This window comes from Myotis lucifugus, unplaced genomic scaffold, assembly GCF_000147115.1.
Source record: "Myotis lucifugus unplaced genomic scaffold, Myoluc2.0 scaffold_18, whole genome shotgun sequence".
NCBI classification, from domain to species: Eukaryota; Metazoa; Chordata; class Mammalia; order Chiroptera; family Vespertilionidae; genus Myotis; species Myotis lucifugus.
This window is the reverse complement of record NW_005871066.1, coordinates 3,757,826-3,779,717: the sequence shown is the minus strand read 5'-3', so window position 1 is coordinate 3,779,717 and position 21,892 is coordinate 3,757,826. Positions and strand designations below refer to the sequence as shown.

At 38.5% G+C, this 21,892-nt stretch overlaps 1 protein-coding gene across 1 annotated transcript in view; it reads left to right on the top strand.

The window, feature by feature from the left end:
* Positions 1 to 21,892, top strand: part of BBS9 (Bardet-Biedl syndrome 9) — a 311,978-nt gene that overhangs the window by 58,926 nt on the left and 231,160 nt on the right. The window contains exons 6-9 of the mRNA XM_006085338.3: positions 9,366 to 9,540; positions 18,059 to 18,143; positions 18,793 to 18,976; positions 19,620 to 19,749. Of these exons, the coding sequence (XP_006085400.1) occupies positions 9,366 to 9,540; positions 18,059 to 18,143; positions 18,793 to 18,976; positions 19,620 to 19,749 (574 nt within the window). The remainder of the gene's footprint in view (positions 1 to 9,365; positions 9,541 to 18,058; positions 18,144 to 18,792; positions 18,977 to 19,619; positions 19,750 to 21,892) is intronic.

The following is a 21,892-nucleotide window of genomic DNA, read 5'->3' as shown; positions in this document are numbered from 1 at the left end:
CGCTTAGGCTTTTATATATATAGATGGTATTTTAACTACTCCTTTTAGAAGAATCCAAGGAAACTTAATAGACCAAATAATGGTTACATGGCACATTGAACTTTGTGATAAGAATTGACAGTGGAGGAAGTTTAAAATCACCTATGTCATTATCCCTAACTCATTTTGATTTGCTGTCTAAAATTGTATGAGTTTAGATAACGTTAGACCTCAACTGAGGACTTCCTGACTTTAGTTATTTTTTTCACAACTTAATTTAATTGGTTGTAGTGAGTTCAGTGGTTTTTTTGTTCCTTCTTTTGATAAACTGATGATTTTTGGATTAAGAGTGTTAACAGTATATAGAAGGCGTATATTTAGCTTTTGGAGATCTTGCTCTATGGGGCTGATAATATTTCAAATGAAGAATATTTGTACACAAGGAAGAGATATTTAATCATTTTTCTGTTTTTTGATGTTTCTGGGGTGGAGTTTGGATTTCTTATCACAATTGGTTGTTACGTTGAAAAACTTACCTGACTTTGAAACTAGTTTTTTAAAAACAAAGTTATATACCAACATTATATTCACCCATTAAGACTTTTTCTTTTGGATGAGATAGAAGAAAAGGAATGCTAATAAGTAATGGCTCTTCTGTATAACCTCTGTCTTGTCTTTGTCACTCAGGGTCATTCTGCAAAAACATCCACGAAAGAAAGGCTGAGGGAAGAAGGTGAATATGTGTGTGTTGGGGGAGGGTGCGGAGGCAGGGAGAGCTCATTCCCAGGTAGGGCTTTCTGGCTCACTCACTGTACATACACTTCCTTAGAGAGCTCAGAAGTCCTCGTGTCAGGGGAATTGTTGTTTGAGTAAAGTGAACTTAAGGTAGGCAGGAAAATCATCTTGAATAGCCAGCAGTTCACACAGACCTAAGTTTTAAGAGATTTTTTTTAATAGTTCTTAACATCTTAAAAACCCTTTGCTTGCTTGGCCTGTGTGGCTCAGTGGTTGAGCGTCAACCTATGAACCATGAGATCAGTTTGATTCCCAGTCAGGACACATGCCCGCGGACTTGTGTGCGGTGTGCATGACACAGCTGATCAATGATTCTTTCATCATTGATGTTTCTATTTCTCTCTGTCTCTCCCTTTCCCTCTGAAATCAATAAAAATATATTTCTAAAAAGCCACAACTCTTTGTTTTGGCAAAAAGTGTGAATTTCTGATTATGTATGTGCTTCTCACATTAAATTGTTTCTTTTTTGCTTGGAAGAATGCTTTCCCCTTCAATTTTAAGTTTTTCACGCAATTTGGTGCACAGGGAATAGAGGGATCCAGTAATATCATTTACTTATCATTGATTGAATGCTTACCAAGTAGCAGGCAGTATGTAGCATTTTTATTGTATTTTATCATAGCAGCATCCTGTAATCTCATACCACAGCTTTACCAATGAGGAAACTGATAATGCTTACAGGACAAAAATAAGAATGTGGGAAATCTAGTCTCAGGTGCGGCTTTGCTGTCAGTTCTGAGGAGCATGCTGCCTCTGCATCAGCAGCATCTCCCTCCCGCAACACCCGCCCCCATAGTTCACTGACCTCTCTCCTTTCCAAACATAGCTCTCTTACAAACCCTGTCCAGTCTCTCTACGCAGTGTGCTCTCTGCTTCTGCCTCTCTGATTGCCTGGCAAACTCTCAATCTGCAAGACCCAAGTGTTATATCAATGTCCTTGATTCTTCCAGACGCTGTTTTTCTTTCTTTTCTTTTTTAAAATTGATTTTTAGAGAGAGAAGAAAAGAGAGGGAGAGGGAGAGAGAGAAGCATTGATGTAAGAGCAAAACATTCATTGGCCACCCCCCTATGGAGGATCGACCCCATAACTCGGGCATGTGCCCTGACTGGAAATCAAACCGACCATGTTTTTTTTCTTCCAGGTAAAAAAAAAATTTTTTTTTAGTGTTGAAAGTATTACATATGTTCCCCTTCCCCTCATTGACCTCTTCTTGCCCGCCCCCGCCCAACCGGCAACCTTTCAGTCCACAGAATGATGCCCAACCAACTGAGCCACACTGGCCAGGGCCAGACACTGTTAATGGTGCTCACATACCCTTTAAAATTATTTTTAATATGCCTCTGTTCTTACATTGTTGCAGAATTGAATTGATTAACTCCCATAGCCACTAAAATTTCTGAGGGTAGATGATTATGTTTCTCCTAGCACAAACTAGGTGTACAGTGAATGTTTGTGGAATTTGTTGAATGGATGTGAGATCCAGAGAATGTTATCAAGACTTTCATGATATTTACATCTGACAAAACAATTTATCCAATATTTTGTGGATGCAAGTGATAATATAATATTCAGGGCTTTCTTTTAAACTCAACCTTGCATTCATATTGAATCCATTACATATGATGCTAATTTAATGAATGGCTATGATTTCTTTGTAATATGTTATTAACCTTGTTCACAGTTTAGGGGGGGAAACTGTGATAAATAGCGTGGTGTGGAACACACACTAGTGGTCTTTGTAGGGCTATTAAAGTTCCTATGAAAATGAGACACATTAAAATGTCAAAAGGCAAGTTCATAGGAAGAGTTAGTAGGTAGACTCAGTTTTTATTTTCTTGAGTTTTTAAAGTAATTAGTTTCATGAAGTTATTTATTGGGGTAACACTTGAATAATGGTTGAGAATTTGTGTACTTTTTCCCTGGTAATATTTTAAAATATTAGCTATTTAGCTCAACACATGTATTCTATTTATTGATTTACTCTGTTTGCTTAGGGCTTTAAATTTTGTTTATTTATAACTAAAGTTTTAAGCTTAGAGTCTACTCAAATATTGCATTATTATTAGGCATGAATTACTTTTAGAATGTTCAAATGAAATAGAATTATGAGGAAGAGAAAGATAAGAAAGAAGCTAGCTATTTTTATTCAATTAATTACCAGTTATTAAGCATAGCCAAATTGTAGCACGAATCTCAAACCAATGGTGCTAGTTTTATTCGTATGACAAAATGAGAGAAAAAGTGCAAAAATGATATTTATGGCAAATTTACAATCCTGCAAGCTCTAGAAATCCATCTACCATTTGTTTTTAAGTAAGTCTGTGTTGAAATCCTACTCTGAACATTTTTATGTCCTTGCTCACAGCAAACATGTTGTATCACTTTTGAGTTAGGTTTGCAATAAAGATTAATGAGTTAGTGTTTCACTTTTTATGTAACAACAACAACAACAACAAACATTTCCCCGAGCGCGTGTAAAAGTGGCGGAAGTCCCACAGACTTTTGGACTCTTCTGTTCTCCTGTATCGGTCTCCCGATGCTTCCTGTCTGCCTTGCCGACTACCTATACAGCTGTTTCTCATGTGCTTCTCAGACTTGGAGGAAGACCAAGTATGTGTGACAGCTGCATGCTGAGCTGCGATCTGTGCTTGGCCACAGGTCACGTTTGCATTTCTTCACTTGTGTTTCTACTCATTGTGTAAAAGAAATATGAGCAGAGAGAGATTCTGAAAGCATGCAGCGTGCTGCGTAATGGCAGCCTTGTTCTGTGTGTGCCGCTCCACTAACTCTGCTGCATTGATTCCCCAGAGAGTCGGAGGAAACGGTATTCAGGACTGAACCTTGGTGGGGCCCGCGTTGCTATAATCATGAATGATGGGAAATGCTCTGGGTCATGCATGGGAGAAAGGACTGGACGCGCGCGCACACACACACACACACACACACACTCACACTGTTCTATACCATGTTAGTGAACAGATTATGATTTAGTAGAGAAAACTGTTAATCTAGCAGTCAGTTCAAGATGTAGTTGACGACCAGTTCATGCATATGCATCATGTTAATGCTCTGACTACATGATATTTTAACACCAGGAAACGAGACACACTATTTAATAAATATTCATGTCATAAGGCTGCCCTAATAGAACTTTCCCGCCTTCATCCTCCAGCCTCACAGGCACAAACATTTTTCTTTGCCTTTGGAAATGAAAAATACTGATTTCCAAAATCCTTCCAAAATGGTTTTGGTAGGTTCTTTCTCTAATTGTTCCTAGATCTTGCAAATCAAAATGGTAATTTTTCTTTCATCATGGTCTTAACCACTGGATATAAACATCCAGATTCAAAATTCTGATGAAATCTCTACCCTTCCTAATTATTTCAACGTTAAAAGATAGTTTCTCATATAGTGTAGGCATACTTTTGAGTAGGCATACTTTTTGAGTAAGCATCATTAAGATATTGTCATCTTTTCAATCAGTTGCTTTTACATTTCACGCCCATTCACTGGATCAAGTCTAATTGCCTCTGCTTGCTTTTCTAATATGTTCCTTTTCTCTCCCAGAAATTTCCTGTTTTTACCTTTGACCCCTATTCATTCCTCCTATCTTTTTCAGTCGAGGATACATCGTACCTCTATTATGCAACCTTTCCCAGGAAGTTCAGTGTCATTAAGCTCTTAGCTTTTCTGTGGTACTTAATCTGTTTCACTTCATTTAGATTGTCTATGTTAACTTGTGTTATTTTAAAAAATGGATTTAGTGTGGCATAATGGAGCCTTCCAGGGAACATGGGTGGTAAATGGAGCCAGATAGATTCCAATTTGAGTACTAGCACTGTCATTTTCTAACTTTTTGGGCATTAGACAAATTATCTAAGCTTTGTGGGTTTCACTCTTCTTAAGTGTAGAATGGGACAATTGTCCACCTTTTAGAGTTACTAAAGAGTATAGCTAACAGGCTGGATAAATGTTTAGCTCAAAGGCAGGACTATAACAGGTGCTCAGTAAGTGGCAGTCGTAGTTTCTATTGCTGTGGTTCTATATTTCTCCTAATATCATCCTGGGCTGAGCATGTGGGAAGGTATCGTTGAGTGTGGTTCACGGCGAGGTCACGTAAATAGCTCCTGAAACCCCATCACTGTTATGGAGGCTTCCTGTTGGCTCTGTTCTATCAGAATTACGAACCTCTCAGGGCTTCTCTGGCCCATTCTTTCTGTTCCCATTATCTGTAAGGGGAGCCTCTGGTATGTATCCTGAAGCAGCTTCCAGCACAGCGAGTTGAAGGATTTATTTTTGAGTAATGTTTTGGATTAATCCCTACATTTTTCTAAACGTCAGCAGCCAGGATTGTAATAAATAAAGCATTTTTCACTTACTTCAAATGCAATCTGTGAAACTCACAGAATAAAATCTCAGCCAATCAAGCAGATGAGTACATTATTTTGTCTAGCTCACTTCAGCTCAGCAGACATCTATTATCATATCTCCTATCTCCAGGCATTTCATCGTTGTTGGGTTTACAAAGGTGAACAAGATTTGGCTCCTGCCTGTGAGTGAGAGACATAAAAACTGATCATTTCAATTGATAATTAGTAGTTAGGAGGAGGTAAGGATGGGATCACAGATAGAGGCTGTCTGAGTGGGAAAGAGAAGGCTGCTGGGAAAACGTGACCCTTAGCCTGTGATGTCTATCAGAGGGAAAATGGGATGATCCACCTGATTCAGGGACAGAGACCCAACTCGAAGAGCTTCAATATTTATGGAAATTTGTTGCCTGCAAAGTTCACAGGTGGGATTGACTCCAAGTGGCTCAACCCGTGTCCTCATGGCCCTGTCTTAACTGTACCCATGTAAATGGCCTCCATGACTCCAGACCTGGTCCCCTCACACATTGCTCCCCAAGGGGGAATAGTAAGTTTCTCTCCAGTTCCAGCTCAATCTAAGGATTTAGTTTTTCTCATTGCCCCTGAACCAATCACTGTGACTAGTGGGATACTAATTGGTTTTCATAAGTCAGGGTCTACCCTCAAGCTGAGAATAAAGTCAGTATCATTCAAACCTCATGGCTAAAGATGAGTGGAGAGGGGAATGCATGACCAGGAGGCAGCCAGCAAATGTTTTCTAGACCAGGGGAAGCAAATGGAAAGAGTCTTCTGGGGAAGATAATAATACAAGCAAATGCAAGGAAGCGTGCTCCATCATAGTGCATGTGGGAAACAGCAAGCAGTTGAACATGCATTATGAGACTTTGAAAATAATTATAAAATAATAATGCAATGGTATATTTGGATCTAGTTGCCGTACATTATTTCATTTAATTCTCACAACAACTAAGGAAGAAATGCCATCTTGTAGGTAAAGAAATTTGAGCCCGCCCTGACCGGTTTGGCTCAGTGGATAGAGCGTCGGCCTGTGGAGTGAAGGGTCCCAGGTTCGATTCCAGTCAAGGGCATGTACCTTGGTTGCGGGCACATCCCCAGTGGGGGCTGTGCAGGAGACAGCTGATCGATGTTTCTCTCTCATCAATGTTTCTAACTCTCTATCCCTCTCCCTTCCTCTCTGTAAAAAATCAATAAAACATATTAAAAAAAAAAAAAGAACCAGTCCCTCCAAAAAAAGAAATTCAGAGGAATTTAAAAAAAAGAAAAAAAGAAATTTGAGCCCAAGTTCACAGCTAATAATTGGTGGAGCTGGACTTAAACCCAGGTTATCTGACTCTAGAGGCAGCCCACATGGATATTACAGTATATTAAGTACTCTCTACTTTATTGCTAGAGTTTCAGAAATAAGACCTCTATATACCATGCTAAGAAGGTCTGTTTTCTCTGAGACTCACGTTTTCTTTAAGCTCTAACTCTGTCATCCCATGGTAAGGCATTGGTTCTCAAATTTTGGCATTCATCACATAGTCTTGAGGCTAGGATTGCTGAAATATGATTGCTGGGTCCTAACACCAGGTTTTCTGATTTAGTAGATCTAGGGTGGGACCCTAGAATTTGCATTCCTAAGAAGTTTCTAAAGGAAGCCGATTGCTGGTGTCTGGGAGCCACACTCTGAGGACCACTTGTTTGAGGTCTTTGGGAGGCTGAAGGTTTGTGGTTCAGTGATATTCAACATATTGAAATGCTGCTTGGAAATACACATGCTTTCCCCTCATATTCTTTAATACTACCCATCTGAAGAGTATATTTGGTTTCAGCAATATCCTCCCCCAAAGGTCAAGGTCATTGCATGTGTTTCATTGATTGGATTTCTCCTCTCTCTCTCTGATTCTTGACTTATTAAAATGAGATTTATTGCTCTTCTAGGACTCACTCAGTTCCTAATGCTCAGTTCCCCCTTGAGTGTTAAAAAGTACATTTGTGTACAAAAGACATATATTTAAATGCTTTGTTTTATGGGTTACATTTTTAGTATAAATAATTTAAGTATCAGAAAAAGTAACATGAACATTCATATTTCCACCATCTAGCGTCAACAGTTGTAGATGTATATACATGTGTATACACACATTTTTTTGATGAACCATTTTAAAGTAAGTTACAGATCTTGTGGCACTTTGCCCATAAATATTACAGCCCACATTGCTCAGGAAGAGCATTCTCTTACGTAGTCACAATTCCAGGATCACGCTTAAGAAAATTAACAGCAATCCCTAATGTTATCTAACCTGTAGTCATATTCCAATTTCTGCAATTGTCCCAGTGTCTTCTCTGTCAGGATCCAATCAAGGGAAACTAAATCCTAAGACTCAGCAATGCTGCATGGACCTTTAGGCTCAGATGAATTCTGTGTTATTTAATGACAGGTTTGATTGCTTTAACCAAGGCCCAGTTTAATGATGGCTTAAATAAGGAAGATGTTTATTTCTGTCATATTTAACCACCTGGAGATCAAGGGGTCCAGGGCTGATAGGGGAGCTTCCATTTCGGAGGCCAAGATAGCTGTTCCAGCCCTACCACCCTGCTGGGAAGAGGGGAGGGAGTGCATACTCCGTCCTTTGAAGGGCATGTTTGGATGTTGTATATATCCCCTCAGCTCCCACCTCACTGGTAGGAACATAATCATATGATGCATCTGTGTTAGAGGCCTGGAAATGAAGGCTTTATTCTGGATGGCCACGTGTCTATGATAATTCAGGTATCAAAAGAAAGGATGACTACCAGGGCAGCAGTTAGCATCTCTGCCACAAGCTCTTTTTTCAGATGACTGAGCTATTCTAAATGATATCAAAATCCATTTAATTACTCCACGTACATTACAATATGACATTTGTCTTTTTGAATTATATAGGTTCAGCGTAATTGCTCCTACGCTGAGTTCAGAATGTTATTTATTATATAGATGTTCTGTCTTTTTTTTCTTTTTTTTTTGGTTAGGATATAGCTTCCACTGCTGATAGCTCTCACTGTCTTCACAGTTTTCTCATGTGCTATTTTCTTTGCTCTGGGCTGGGAAAGCAGGTAACAGTGACTATCACAGTAAAGCTATGATTTAGTGTGTGTGCCACATGTGCTGTCGGTACATCTTACCTCTGTCTTTGCTGCTCTTATACAAATAGAAGAGCTGAAGCTCCCGGGTGTCAGGAACCCCTTCATGAGAACTGCCTTGTGAGAACCACTTAAAATAAGAATCGGTGCCCTGAGTGAGATCTGGGGATCTACCTGGGGAAGGTTTGCATGATTTTCATTACAAAGACTTTGCAGCATCTTTTTTGATGCTTTTGAAGCATTTTTATACTTTTTTTGCGGGGTGCAGACGGTGGGCTTGCTAAATAGTTAAGTTCTCCATGGATGAAGGACTCATGGCCTAATAGATCTCTGTGAATACATTTGTATAGCATGCATCCAAACCCATAGCTCTTTGGAAAACTTTAACAAGCATAGTAAATATTAGATTTTAAAAACTTGGACTCCAAAGCCTACCATACATCATAAAAGAATCTGAACCTGGCTGGTGTTGCTCAGTGGTTGAGCATCAACCCATGCACCAGGAGGTCATGGTTCAATTCCTGGTCAGGGCACATGCCCGGGTTGCGGGCTTGATCCCTACTAGGGGGTGTGCAGGAGGCAGCCGATCAATGATTCTCTCTCATCCTTGATGTTTCTATCTCTTTCTTCCTTTCCCTTCCTCTCTGAAATCAATAAAAAAAGATTATATATATATATATATATATATATATATATATATATATATATATATATGAAAGTATGAGGCTGACCTATTATACAGACAAATAGCCTTGTGCAGAACAGCTGTTGTAGTTCTGATTTTGGGAAAACTGGTATCTTGCAAAGAGTCATGCTTGCTCTTAGGGGTTATCTTGAGCTAGAGATTTTAGCACACAGTAAATGAAAATAAATGTATGTAAAATTATAGACATCTGAATCCTTTAAAAATTGGGAACTGTATATATACTGATATATAATAATATGATAGCTTCACCAGTTTGTAATTTAAAGTTTGAACTGCTCATTTTACCGTTTGGGAGAAAAAATGAGCTATGACATATTTGTGGCAGATAGTGATAAATTATAACCAGTATATTTAAGAACAGGTCACCTACTTCCCTCTAATTCTTCTTTAGGTCGAGATTTAATTTGTATCCAGTCAATGGATGGGATGCTGATGGTGTTTGAGCAGGAAAGCTATGCCTTTGGGAGGTTTCTCCCTGGTTCTCTCTTGCCCGGCCCCCTTGCCTACAGTTCCCGGACAGACTCCTTCATCACTGTCTCTTCCTGTCGACAAGTGGAAAGTTACAAGTAAGTTTGGATGACCCACCTTTGAAATCAGCGTTTTTGGTGTGTATGTTGCTGATTCATTTTTTTCCACAAAGAGCTAATATCACAAATTAAGAAGAGCCTGGTTGTTTTTTTTTATAAGATGAAATTGTGGTGACTTAGATTTTGCTACTTCCAGCTGTTTGATGGTCAGTGTCCTTGTCCTGGCTATAAAGGGATAAGAATGGCTATTTCAAAGAGAAAGGACAATAGTGTGGTGACTGCAGGGGGAGGGGAGTGGGGGGAGGTGAAAGAGAGGGTATATGGGGGATAAATGGTGATGGAAAAAGGTAATAAAATAGGGGGGAAACCATAGAATTAAAAAAAATGACTATTTGACAAGTTGTTTTCTTTTTTTATAGGATTAAATGTGTGTCATGTTGCCACCCTATAGAAAATGCTCAATAATTCTTAGGACTGTTCCCTGAATTATAAATAATAAAACACAGGGTCAGTGGAAAAAGCCTCATATAAAGATGTATATATGGAATTATTTTATAACAACAACAAAAAAAGAATGTATGTGTACATAGGGAGAATACTGGCAAGAAATACAAGTGTTTTTATGAATGTTTATAAGAGAACGATTCATAATAGAAGTGAATGACCCTATGAAAACAGTTTATACTTTTTGCTAGAAATTTTTATTGGTGTTGTTTACTTCTCCTCCATCAGCTACATTTCAATAAAAATGAAGGTTTTGAGTTTTTGGATGTTGTTTTTTTTTGTTTAATCCTCACCACCTGAGGATATTTTTTCCATTGAATTTTTAGAGAGAGAGGAAGGTAGGTAGTGAAGGGAGAGAGAGAGAGAGAGAGAGAGAGAGAGAGAGAGAGGGGGGAGAGAAAAAGAAAGGGAAAGAGAGAAACAGAAACATGGATGTGAGAGAGACACATCAATTGGTTGCCTCCCACACACTCCCTGACTGGTCAGGGGATGGAACCTGCAACCCAGGTACGTGCCCTTGACGGGGAATTGAACCCATGATCCTTTGGTTTGTGGGCTGGTGCTCTACCACTGAACCTCACCGGCCAGGGCTGGAGACTGTGTATTTTTGTTGTTGTTGGAAAGGTGAATGGGGAAAAGAAAGAAATCCATGCTGGGAAAAGAAATAGATTTGGAGACTTACAGTATCTTCAATCACTTTTTTATCTTACTGACGGCAACAGTTAGAACTTTAAATGTCCAAGCAACACTTCATTATAGCTTTTCGGTATTATTTTTGGCCGCCCATTTCCCCAAGGCAGGAAGAAAATATAAATTAATCAGACAACACCTGTACATTTTGTCTTCAGGTTTCAATATTATGTACATAGCAAAGCAATGCAGTTTTCCCTTCCTAAGTGGCTTTTGTGAATTATTGTCAAGGCATCTAGGATTCAAAACTCTGAAAAAAGGCAAATGCTTGTGACTAAACAGAAGTTAACTGATGCAGGTAGTGCATTATTATGTCACATTCCTTCTGTAACTCCTATGGCTCTTGTCCAAAGGAGATGAATGAGTTGTGGCATTGCTACTGTTAATAAATAAAATATTAGTGTTATCTTGAAAGGCTGAGAAAAATATCTGTATAATACATTCAAGCCTGTCACAACGTAAGCAATATTGAGGAGATCTGCTTTTCAGCTTTCCACCCAGTTGTGTGTCTCAACTCTTGCCAAGGAGCGGTACTGGCGGTGCCACACAGGGGTCAGCACACGGAGACTCGAAGGCTCCCTGACTTACTCTTTGAAACATGTGCATAGGGATTAATTTGGTAATAACTCCAGGAGTCGCTGGATGAGGGAGCAAGGCGTAGGTTTCCTTAATGTGTAAAAGTAATCCCACAGGAGCTCACACTGTTTTAAGTGTGGTGATTCAGTCTATTAAATTCATCTGCATCTGGGGCTAAAAAATGCACATGTTTTATGTGGGTCTTTTATAATGATACAAATGCATGGGATATGGGATTATTGTGAAATGATGACAATCAAGAGGGTTTATGCCATTAAGTAGTATGTTGTATTTCCATATGCTTTCAAGTTTAATAGATAAAATTAAATGATAATCATGGGTGCAATTTAGGATGGGAGAAAGCATGAAAACGGCAGGTTCTTTTGAGATTTCACTAAATATCTTTGTAATTAGTTAACAGAATGCCATCAGATAGTATAAAAAGCATCATTTTCATTTTCCCTCCTAAATAATTTCAAACTTTAAAAGAATGAAAAAAATAAATTATCAAGGTTGAGAAAATAGGAGTGATGAGAAAACATGGTAGATGTTTAAGAAACAATTTCACTTATAAGAATTAACTAAGAATTTTGATAAAATGTTTCCTACAAGAAAGTGTGTAGGACAATTGTTTTAAATTGTAGGGGGGAAAATGGAAAACAACTTAAGTGATCAGAGTAGAAGATCAGATAATTAAATGTCCATATATCATTTTCATTTTTGCTCCTGATGTTTGATTATTTTAAAGCAAGCTCAGCCGAAACCGGTTTGGCTCAGTGGATAGAGCGTCGGCCTGCGGACTGAAGGGTCCCAGGTTCGATTCCGGTCAAGGGCATGTACCTTGGTGGCGGGCACATCCCCAGTAGGAGGTGTGCAGGAGGCAGCTGATCGATGTTTCTCTCTCATCGATGTTTCTAACTCTCTATCTCTTTCCCTTCCTCTCTGTAAAAAATCAATAAAATATATTTTAAAAAACAACAACAAAAAAACAAGCTCAGTTATGTTCTATGAGGAAGTAGGGAAGGCCATGGGTCTCCGACTTCGGTGTGCATAGAATCACCTGGGAACCCTGTCATAAAATGCACGTTTGCAGATTCCCAGTCCCCAACACTCTAGATTTTGATTTAGTAGTTTTGGGAAAAGTCCCAGAAATTGTCATTGCAGACACACACTCCAGGTTGGATTCTAATTCAGGGACACACATTGAGCATTGGTTTTCTTTTCTGAAGTGAGAGAATTGTTTGCCTTTTTTGGAGAGGGTAGCTTAGGTACCACTATTCTTTCGGCCGTATTTATCAAAACTTTGAATCATTTTTATTTTTAAAAATATTTTCATTGATTTTAGAGAGGAAGAGAAAACGAGAGATAGAAACATCAATGATGACAGAGAATCATGGATCAGCTGCATGCCCCCTCCTGCATGCCCCACACTGGGGATTGAGCCCGCAACCCAGGCATGTGCCCTGACCAGCTATTGAACCATGACCTCCTGGTTCATGGGTCGACACTCAACTGCTGAGCCACGCCGACTGGCTGAATCATTTTTAATTCTCTTTTTCTTTCCTTTCTTATCAGAGTCATTCAGTCAGTAAATCCTGACCTTTCTATCTTTTTTTCCTTTTCTTCAGCCATTGTGGTCCCATTGGCATTGAGGCTTTTATCTTTTCCCTTGGATTTATGATTTTCTTACCTCTAGATTTTAGGGTCCTTCTTATAGCTATCTTTTAAAACCACCTCTTTAAGCCAGAATTTTTGTTTCTTATTAAAAAAAAATCCAAATTTTCTTATATTGAAATTTAGTGCTCTTTATAATCCAGTACCATTTTACCTCTATTATGTTGTCTTTCAGATTTGGAAGGGACTTTTAAAGGTAACTCGTCCAACTATCCTCTTTTTTTTACCTCCTAGATATATTTTTACCTAAAACACTGATTTTTGCACAGTATCATATATTGCCTTCCTGTATTGTGCTGAGATGTTCCAGGGGATGTCTTGCATTATCGGGTTCCTGAGAGCAGACTGTGCCTTAAATATCTGCTCACTGATGGAATAATTCGGTTTATTGGTTCATTCATTCATTCAGAAAACATTTTTCAAGAGGCTTCTATGTGCCACACACTGTGCAAAGTACAGGAAATGCAAAGTCAAATAAGACCTGCCTCCTGTCCTCAAGCTGTAAGCACGTGGGGGAGGTAGCAAATCAATGGGCTGTTTCAGTTCACAGTGATACAGGCTGTGGCGGAACTGTGCACAGGATACGGAGGAGGCCTGCAGGTGGGACCTCAGCTGAGAGTTGGATGTAGGGAGGCTCCCTGAAGAATGTCTTTGCCATACGTTACATCTTTCTCTCCTCTGTGCTCAACGCTTCCCCTGCACCCTAAGAGTGGCTTGTGGTCCATTGTAAGAAGATAATAGGCTTTAAAATATTTTAAAATATCTTTTTTGAATTGAATTGACAATATTGTGAAAAGAAGATTGTGTTCTTCACCAGTCTTAGGCTCCTGTCAGGTGAAAATATTTGGGGTTCTCCATATATGTCCAGGGCTTTTCTCTCTTGCCCATGCTGTACTCTGCCTGGAATGCTTTTCCTTCCTTCTTTGCATATGAAAATAATTTCTGGAAGCCTCCCTGCTCCCCTTCAGTTCTTCTGTGACCTGGCTCTCCAAGTCACATCTCCTCCTTCTCAATTTAGAATAGTTTTCCACTGCGTTCGCAAGTACTGTTTATGCTTTCATGGATACTACATATTTGCTTGTTTTTCTTCTTGACTGAGCTAAGTGATCTTTGATGGCAGGGATTTCTATCCTCTGAAGTGCCCAGCATTGTACCCTGTTGAAAGTAGGTGTTTAAGAAGAACTTGACGAAGGAGTGAAAAGTTTGTAAGGACTGTTTCTATTTTGTTACTGGCTTCTTTTAATGAAAATGATTCCCTCTGGCACAATCAAGAATGTTTTAGCTATAGTTGAAAAGGAACAGTGTAAGGCTCTGTACCCAGAGCTTTCCATTTCTAGTACAGTTCCCCGCATTAAATATAAAGGTTTCAAAATCTCCTGTTATCCTTTGAGGTGCCAACTATGTTTCATTTGAAAAGAAATGATTGTGGAGGGTTTACTTTTGTACTCTGTGACACCTCAATCCATATTTTAGCTCCTTGCCGCTGTTTTTACGATGTGTTACAGAAGAGCACTAAATTATGTGGTTGAGTTTGTCACTGGTGCTCCACAGGACCCATTACGCACTTGTGGTTATTGGGCCAAAAAGCACCACCGTTCATCTGGGCCTGCTGTATTTGTGATTACTGCCTCTCTGTTCTGAGAAACATGTATGATGCTCTTCCATGGAATCTTATTACATTGGGCCAAATTATTCTTCAGCAGTCTCAACAAGGGAATCTTTTAAAAAATATTTTATTGATTGATTGATTTCAGAGAGGAAGGGAGAGGGAGAAAGAGATAGGAACATCAATGATGAGAGAGAATCATTGATCGGCTGCCTCCTGCACGCCCCCCACTAGGGATCAAGCCGGCAACCTGGGCATGTGCCCTGACTGGGAATCGAACTGTGACCTCCTGGTTCATAGGTCAACACTCAACCATTGAGCCACACTAGCCAGGCGAGGACTCTTATTCTTTAGCTTCTATCACTGGACACTTGAATGGTAAGGGGAAAAAAATCCAAGTGTTTTCTTTATTTCAGAATTTCCAAGTCTGTTTAGAATTCTTTGGTTTTGGTTTACATTTCCATGTACATTATTGGTCACAGTTAAGAGGATAAGGAAGAACCATAAAATAGATGCTATTATAAGTTTGTCATCATCTAAATTTACTGTCAGCTACGTTTAGTAATAAAATTCTCTTCTGAGTCGTCTTCCAGGAAGAGAAATGACCTGGATTTGGAAATCAGGAGTCAATTTTGGCTGGGTCTCTGCCTGCTGTTTTGATGTTAATGAGGCCACTTTAGGGGCTCACTTATTCCTCAGATGAAATAATAACCCTTTGTAGTTATATAAGAAGCTTCAAACAGCTCCAAAGCTTTGGATTTTTGCAACCATCTCATTAATATCCATACCGTCCTCTGGTGGGTTGGTGTCTGCAGGAAATTAGCCACCTCTGTAATTAGCCGCCTAAGGTTAGAGCCATAGCAGGACCAGCTCTGGGCTCATGGCTATCACCGGTGCATACAGGTTCTGTTACCCTGAACCGGGAAGAGTAAAATGATGCGATTTAGAGGGTGGGATGTGAGGTCTGGTTATTTGCACTTTGGAAGACACACAGACATTTGAAAGGCAGTCTCAGTTGGTATGGAGGCATTTGCTGCAGTTGCCTATGAGATTTTTTAGTCCAGTTTTACAAGCCTGAGATCGTTACCCTCCTACCTATTCTGTCTCCTTTCCCATGACTCAGTCCTCCCTGCCATGCATCTCTCCTACACTGTGGTAGCCTTTCATGTCTCTTTTACTGGTCTGTGCTGTTCGATTTGCCATAACACCTTTACCTTTTTTAAAAAACACACACATTTTTATTGATTTCAGAGAGGAAGGGAGAGGGAGAGAGAGAGAGAGAAACATCAGTGATGACAGAGAATCATTGATTGGCTGTCCCCTGCACACCCCACACTGGGGATCGAGCCCGCAACCTGGGCATGTGCCCTGACAGGGAAGGTACCGTGACCTCCTGGATCGTAGGTCAGTGTTCAACCATTGAGCCACACAAGCCGGGAACACCTTTGCCTCTTTACCAGCACAATGAGTTTTCACTTATCTTTAAAATGTAGCTTTCTCCTCCTAAACCAGTACCAAGAACATAAATGTTCTTCCACTTTGATTTATGTTTCTGCTACCATGTTCCCTTGGTACTGCATGGATACCTTCCACTAGCACAGGTGTTCTAAGCTACATTTGTTTGTATATGAATCTCTACTACTTTGGGAGATCCTAATGAATATATAGACCATGAGTATTTTTTCCATCGTCAATGCTTGTATCAGACCCCTGCTATATGTTTATTGAATGAATGAAATTCATACACATTAAGCTTCCGTATTAACTCCAAGACTGTCTTTATGAATGTCTTGCAAAATATCACTTAATTCATAGTCATTCTGCCTCCAACTGAAATTGGAGGCTTTTTACAAATGAAACATTCCTGATTGAGTAGGATGGTTTTAAAGCTGGTATATGATATATGAACACCACTGTACATTTCAGTGCTTATGTAGATATCTCACATTGCCTTCATTCAGGTCCTGGATGTTCACACGATCAGACATCTTTCTCTTAGACAATATGAGGTGTCTGAATATATCTTTTACTGATTTTCCTCTTAGTTATGGAAGAACAATGCAAGGAGTTCTGATTTGATAGGAGGGAAAAGAACCTATGAGCCTGAAGTTTCTTCATTTAGAATGGGATTATTACTCTCATAGACCAGTAACTAATGGGAAACAAGCAAAATAAACTTTCTTGGCTAAATTAATCATTTCTAAAGTGAATGATATTTATAAATTATTATTATTATTTTAAATATATTTTTATTGATTTCAGAGAGGAAAGGAGAGGGAGATAGAAACATCAATGATGAGAGAGAATCATTGATTGATTGGCTGCCTCCTGCATGCCCCCTACTGGGGATCAAGCCCGCAACCCGGGCATGTGCCCTTGACTGGAATTGAACCCAGGATCCTTCAGTCCACAGGCCAACGCTCTATCCACTGAGCCAAACCAGCTCGGGCCACAAATTATTTTAAAGAATGATTTGAGCTAAATGTTACTATTGAAATAAAAGCTATGAAATGCTTATAGAAAGTAATAATGCCCATTATTGAGAACTTATTACATATCAAATAAACTACTAGGTTATTGATCTATCTCCTTATATAAACCATTATCTGTCTGCTAATAAATGAGCACCTAATATACACCAGATACTATACTAGACACTATATTACTTTTCTTTTTAATCCTCTACCTCGGGATATTTTTTCCATTGATTTTATTTTTTTAAGAGAGAGTGAAGAGGAAGGGGGCAAAGAGAAACATCGATGTGAGAGAAACACATCAATTGGTTGCCTCTTGAACATGCCCTAACTTGGGCTGGGGATCCAGCTTTCAGTCGAAGTACATGCCCTTGACTGGGAATCAAACCTGTGACCCTTTGGTCCATGGGCCAATGCTCTAACCACTGAGCAAACTGACTAGGCTATATTACTTTTTAATTCTCTTAACAATGCCTGTGTCAGAGATTATCATTCCCATTTTATACATGGGGAAGATAAGACACAGAGTGTTTAACTTGCCAAAATTCACTCAACTACTAAGTGATTTAGCTGGGGCTTAGACTCAGTTCTTCTTGGTTCCATTGATTACATATTAATAATTTCTGCTGCATCTGGCTGCTTTCCATTATTTACATTTTTCTTCTGTTTGGCGTTTTGGTGCTAGATCTTTCTTGAATATTGTTATTTGTCACATAAAATTTTAATGGAAATGCTTTGATAGTTGGCAGAGCTATATTCCCCATATTGAATTTTGGGACATATGGTTATAATTTCTCGACCATGACAGTTTTACATAGTCTTATGTCACAGTATAATTCAGTAAGAATTCAATCCTAAATTTTACAGTTTTTAAAACCAAGGTAAAAGTGGTTCATTAGGTTTATAGATTATGTGCTTTATTTACTTCTTTTTCTTGATCAGCTTTATTGAGGTTATGTGCTTTTAAAGTTTAAAATAATTTCTACTTTTAAACTCTAAAGTCATTTTCAATTATTTCATATCTTTCAAACAGGTACCAAGTACTCGCTTTTGCAACAGATGCAGATAAAAGACAGGAGACTGAACAGCAAAAACTTGGTTCTGGAAAAAGACTTGTCGTAAGGCCATTTTTTTAAATATAAAAATTTCAGCAATGTTACATTTATTTTGTTATTGATTTATTTTTTATTTTTTTAAATTAAATTTTTTCTATTTTTCAATTACAGTTGACATTCAGTATTATTTTATATTAGTTCCAGGTGTACCGTGTAGTGGTTGGACATTTATATAATTTACAAAGCGATCCCCCGATACGTCTAGTGCCCTACACGGCTGGCACCATGCATGGTTACAGTGTTATTGACTATATTCCCTTTGCTGAATTTTGCATTCCTGTGACTGTTTTGTAACTACCAACTTGTAGTTTTAAGCCTTTCATCATTTCCATCCAGTCCCTCACCCCCATCTGGCAGCCATCAGTATCTGTGAGTCTGTTTTGTTTGTTTCTTTATTTAATTCTTTAGATACCACATATAAGTGAAATCATACAATATTTGTTTTTCTCTGTCTGACTTATTTCACTTAGCATATTATCCTCTAGGTCCATCCATGTTGTCGCAAATGGTAAGATTTCATTCTTTTTATGGCCGGGTAATATTCTATTGTATGTATCTACCACATCTTCTTTATCCAGTAGTCTATGGATGGCTACTTAGGTTGTTTTGTTTTTTTTTTGCAACTAAATTGATCTTAGGTTTTCCTTTGCAGGTAGATTGGACTCTAAATATTGGAGAGCAAGCCCTTGATATATGTATTATGTCTTTCAATCAGTCAGCATCTTCTGTTTTTGTTCTCGGTGAAAGAAACTTTTTTTGCCTTAAGGATAATGGTCAGATCCAATTCATGAAGAAACTTGATTGTAGCCCAAGTTGTTTTCTCCCGTACTGCTCAGGTGCGTAGAGAGATTTTCTTCTATCTCTTCCATATGTCAGGGCTGTGCTATTTACACCAGAAAAAGGCAAACTCACATGCATATGAACATCTAGGAAAATACTTTTAAACTGAACATGTAATGGAAATTTTAACTTTGAAAGTTTGAATAGAAGTTTGATATAAAGCACACATTTGGGTTTGTCAGTCATTTTACTTTGTACAAAAGGACTGTAGAATTGGCCCCAGGCGTACATTGCTGCTTTCCAAAATGAGGCTGTTTACGATGATTCCAAGAGAACATCAGACTCCTCTATAAGCAGAATGGAGCATAGTGATGCCTAATAGAATGACTTTTCTGTAGTGAATGCCCAGAAAATCATTAGCTTCAATGTGTTAAATATTAATGAAACTCATGCTTTCTAGATGAAATGCAAAAATATTGGCTAGTATCTGGTTATAGTTTCCAAGTCTTTAATTTTTTTTCCTTTTAGATATTGGCAGCTTGAAGTTGGAAAATCATGTTTTATTACTTAAAAATCTTTACGTATTAACATCAAGATATTATAATTAGTTTGTAACATAAATCCCCTAAAAGGGATATAATATACTGTTGCTAACGACTGTCTCCTTTTTATCCTTAAAAAAAAATTTTCACCCTACAGTTTCTGAAGGAACAATAAATACTTTGATTGGAAACCACAGTAGCCTGTTGCACGTTTATCAGGACGTGACACTGAAGTGGGCCTCTCAGCTCCCCCACGTGCCTGTCGCAGTGAGAGTGGGCTCTTTACGGTAAGTGGTTTAATTTGACTTTTTTAAAAAAGAGAATCTTAGTCAAGGAATTATTCCAAAGTTTTATGAAACAATGGCAAGTGATTTTACTAAAAAATGAATTTTACTAAAAAAGTGACATTGTAGTGTGTGTCAACAATGGAAATATTTTAAAATATAAGTTTTATTGGAGAAGAAGGATATAAAAATTCTTAATTAGAACAATTAATCATTTTTATTTGGTATTTTAGTGACATATCCTTTGTAAATTAAAGAATTCAAGAAAATAGTTTGCCTGAGAGATTATTATTATTATTTTTAACCCTCACCAGAGGATGTGTTTTTTTATTCATTTTAGAGAGAGAGGGGGAAGAGAAAGATAAATAGATATATATATAGAGAGAGAGAAAGAGAGAGATGTGAGAGAGAAACATCCATTGGTTGCCTCCCGTACTTGCCCCAACTGGGGATTGAACTCACAACCTTTTGGTGTATGGGACAATGCTTCAATCAACTGAGCCACCCAGCCAGGGCTAGGCTAGATTATTATTAATAATTTCTTCAAGCATTTGATGGCTTTCATTTGGAGATCCCTTATTGTTAGACTGTGAGAATGTTATACTTCAAAACTTGTTTCAGACTATGTCCAATGGTGCAGAAGCACTAATGATTGTGTTTAAGACAGTTTAGATTTTAAATAAGGCCACTTTGCATTTAAAGTGAAAGATGAAAATTTGTATTTGAATATTAAATTCACAAAATTTATGAAAAGTGAGAGAAAGGAGATACCTAAGTGTGTAATTTAAAAAAATTTTCAGTATAAAATGCAAGATCTCAGATTATGTTTGGGAATTGAAAATCTCGGTATATGTAGCAAAACACACTTTTTATAAACTGTCTTAGGTTCCCAAATCTACTCAGTTCTGCTTATTATATCATTTTATTGAACATTTAAAAACCATATGTAGAATTCATCAGTGACATCTACAGTATCTGATCAGTGTGACTAATCCCCCCAAATTAAGAGGTTGAATGCATCACATCATGACACTTTGGCCAACAACAATAGTCCCATAAGACTATAATGGAGTTGAAAAATTTGTGTAGTTTAGTGACCTTGTAGCTGTCATAACATTTAATGCAACATAGGCCACGTTGAGTGCCTGACCTGGAAGGAAAATATGAAGGTGGAAAATCAGTGATGGTTATTGCTTGCCCGTCAGGCATGTCCATTCCGCCATAGTAACGATCTTGAAGAATAAGAACCACATGACAGAAACTGTTAAAGGATCTGCTTCATTGAAGACAACAAGACTAACAAAAATTCAGGGAGGCTCTGTATTAGACAGAGAACCTTCTGATGACCAGACACAGACGTGTAGCCCTTTCAGCACCATGGTGATCATGGCCAAAGCAGAAAGATTGTTTGCGATGTTGAAAGAAAAGGCTGGACCTGATCACAGTGTCAAATTTAATGCTAGCTCTGGGTGGCTTAAATGATTCAAAAATCTTCATTCAAACTATGTATGGCATCAGATGGGTATTAGATTTATCAGGGGAATCACTTAGTAAGTTGTATAATGTCTAATCACTGGATTGTGTACCTGAAGCTAATATATGTCAACTGGAATTGAAAAATAAAATATTGTTTTAAGTGAAAAATAAAAGTAAAAAAGGTTTGATAATTGAAAAAAATCATTATCTATATATATAAAAAGCCAGCGACTAGGACACTGTAACGACCGGAATGACTGGTCGCTATGACGCCCACTGCGGACAGCAAACCACCTGGGCTGGCTGGCCAACCTCCTGTGGCCCCTCCCCCCAGCCAGCCCTGCCCCTGATCGCCCCCCCCCCCCCCAAAGGGGGCGGGACTGGCTGGCCTACCTCCTGTAGTCCCTTCCCCAACTCGGAACAACCATAGAACTGCCAACCTCCACCCCCCCAAAGGCAATTTGTTAATATAAGCATCTAATGCACACTGTATGAACATTTGATTTCTTAATCCTAATATATCCATTACTAATGGACCCTTGGCTCGTATGTTGGCATCTGGGCCAGAAATATAATTTACCCCAAATATATTCCTGAGAGCCATACTGCCAGCTTCTGAGTACGTGATTCTTGACCCAGGCCCTACCTTGTAAATAGATATTGGGGAAAA